This window comes from Bison bison, unplaced genomic scaffold (assembly GCF_000754665.1).
Source record: "Bison bison bison isolate TAMUID 2011002044 unplaced genomic scaffold, Bison_UMD1.0 scf7180017864465, whole genome shotgun sequence".
Taxonomy (NCBI): domain Eukaryota; kingdom Metazoa; phylum Chordata; class Mammalia; order Artiodactyla; family Bovidae; genus Bison; species Bison bison.
This window is the reverse complement of record NW_011495026.1, coordinates 8,835,091-8,837,176: the sequence shown is the minus strand read 5'-3', so window position 1 is coordinate 8,837,176 and position 2,086 is coordinate 8,835,091. Positions and strand designations below refer to the sequence as shown.

Genomic DNA, 2,086 nt, shown 5'->3' with positions numbered 1-2,086 from the left:
TGTTTTTGGCATTTGGAAAAGACCTTCTTTCTGTGATAGCAAAAGTAGTCCTTTGGCATATTTTTATTCACTTCAAAAGAACCCTTAAGGAATGGTTTTATATTTAAACACAAGAATTATATTTGTTTGCCTAGCATTAACTTCTTGCCAGAATTCTTAAAAATACAAAAGGTCAAACACTGAACAGTCGTAGTCCCCAGCATTTCTTTTTTCATTTCTTCTCTGTATCATAAATCCGGGTCAGAACTGGAGATTTGGGGGAGATGAATCCAGAAGTGTCAATAAGAAGTGAACTTTCTTATTTTACAATTGAATTGGTCATATGAGTGAGTGAGTGAGTGAAGTCGCTCAGTCGTGTCTGACTCTTTGTGACCCGTGGACTGTAACCTACCAGGCTACCCCGTCCATGGGATTCTCCAGGCAAGCATACTGGAGTGGGTTGCCATTTCCGTCTCCAGGGGATCTTCCCGACCCAGGGATCAAACCCAGGTCTCTCGCATTGGAGGCAGATGCCTTAACCTCTGAGCCACCATAATGAGCGTAAAGTATGTATACATGCACAAGTTCATGGACACTGGGCTACCATTTCATCCATGGCTTCTTTCGAACTTAATAAAAGACATTTATGCTATAAAATTAATATTGTGCTCCTGCTATAAACAGCACACCAAAATTTGTTGCCATGTCTAGTTTCCTGATTTTTGAACCTGTAGGGATAGTTTCATGAGTAAATTATATCCTTGGTGCTTTTAAATTACATATTTAAAAATATATTTATAAAATTTTAGAACATTTATTTTGTAAAGCAAGTTACATTAATATTTTCATTCACTTTGCACTTGTATCTAAAACTAGAAATTAGTCACTGAGTTTTAGGAATATAATAAAATAACTCAAATGTATAAGACTTGGTCCCTATTATACAACATAATAAATTATGTAAAAATTGAAACACATCAAAGGCCTGCTGTAACATGATCTAGTTTATTATAAAATCCAGTTTAATGTGGGGATGACTTGGATCCTACCCCAAGTGGTTTATTTTCAATTACTACTCTAAAGCCTCATCATAATAATTTTTATAATAATATCTTATAGCATAAAGTAGTATATAGCTGTGTTCTGTATTGTTTTGAACTTTTGTTTTTGCTACTCCAGTAGTGATATAGCCTGAGGACCTCCTGAATTCTTTTTTGATAACCAATACTTTAGATGATCAAGATGTGATTCACTTTGAAAGTCATATAATAGGCAAAATATAAAATATTAAAGAGAGTATTTCTCCCATTTTATGTGCTTCACAGAGAGAACTACAGGCTCATAAAAGAGAGGCAGAGATCTTAGTGCCTAGTAAGTTTGAAGTTTTCTTTTCTCTTTTTCATGATCATAATTGCTTATAATTTTTTAAAGAGTGGCTATGAACCAAAATCTGTCCCTGAAAAATTCATATTTTGAAGCTCTAACCCCCAATGTGATAATATTTGGAGATAAAGCATATAAGGAAAGGAGGGAACTAGGATTAAATAAAGTGATGGTTAGGGTCTAATAAAGCCTCCTGATGTACAGAGGAAAGGTCATACATGACCTAAGTCACTATGATACTTTTGGATGTCTGCAAGATAGGAAGGGAGCGTAATTGACCCTGATGACACTCAATCTTAGATTTCCAGCTGTGAGAAAATAAATGTCTAGCGCTTCTACCATCCACTCTGGTATTTTCTATGGCAGCCCAAGCAGACTAACAGAGTCCATTACACCTCGCATTATTAAAGAACGGGTCATGTTATATTTTTTATTTCTTTTTTTCTGACTAATAAAGAGTATTTCTGTTAGTTAATAGTCATTAATTTCATCCTGAATTATCTTTGAGAATCGGGTTGGTATAGGCAGTTCCTAGTTTAAACAAAATTTACTCTGAGTTGCCTCTTAAGGATTAAAAGTAACATTTATGTCTCAAAGCAATGCTTCCATTGGTGAAGTGTCCAAGCTAGTTCCCTGAAATATAGTACATCACGGTATAAGTAACCTAACAGGAGTGGGTATAAATTTTAGTTCCTGGAAAAAGAAGGACATGAACTATTAGAGC

General features: G+C 34.9%; 1 protein-coding gene across 4 annotated transcripts in view; it reads left to right on the top strand.

The window, feature by feature from the left end:
• Positions 1 to 2,086, top strand: part of SPATA5 (spermatogenesis associated 5) — a 326,635-nt gene that overhangs the window by 276,875 nt on the left and 47,674 nt on the right. Inside the window, exon 16 of one of the 4 annotated variants that reach the window (XM_010860266.1) lies at positions 1,305 to 1,350. The exons of the other annotated variants lie outside the window; for them this stretch is intronic. Coding sequence (XP_010858568.1) covers positions 1,305 to 1,350 — 46 coding nt within the window. The remainder of the gene's footprint in view (positions 1 to 1,304; positions 1,351 to 2,086) is intronic. 4 annotated transcript variants of the gene reach the window in all.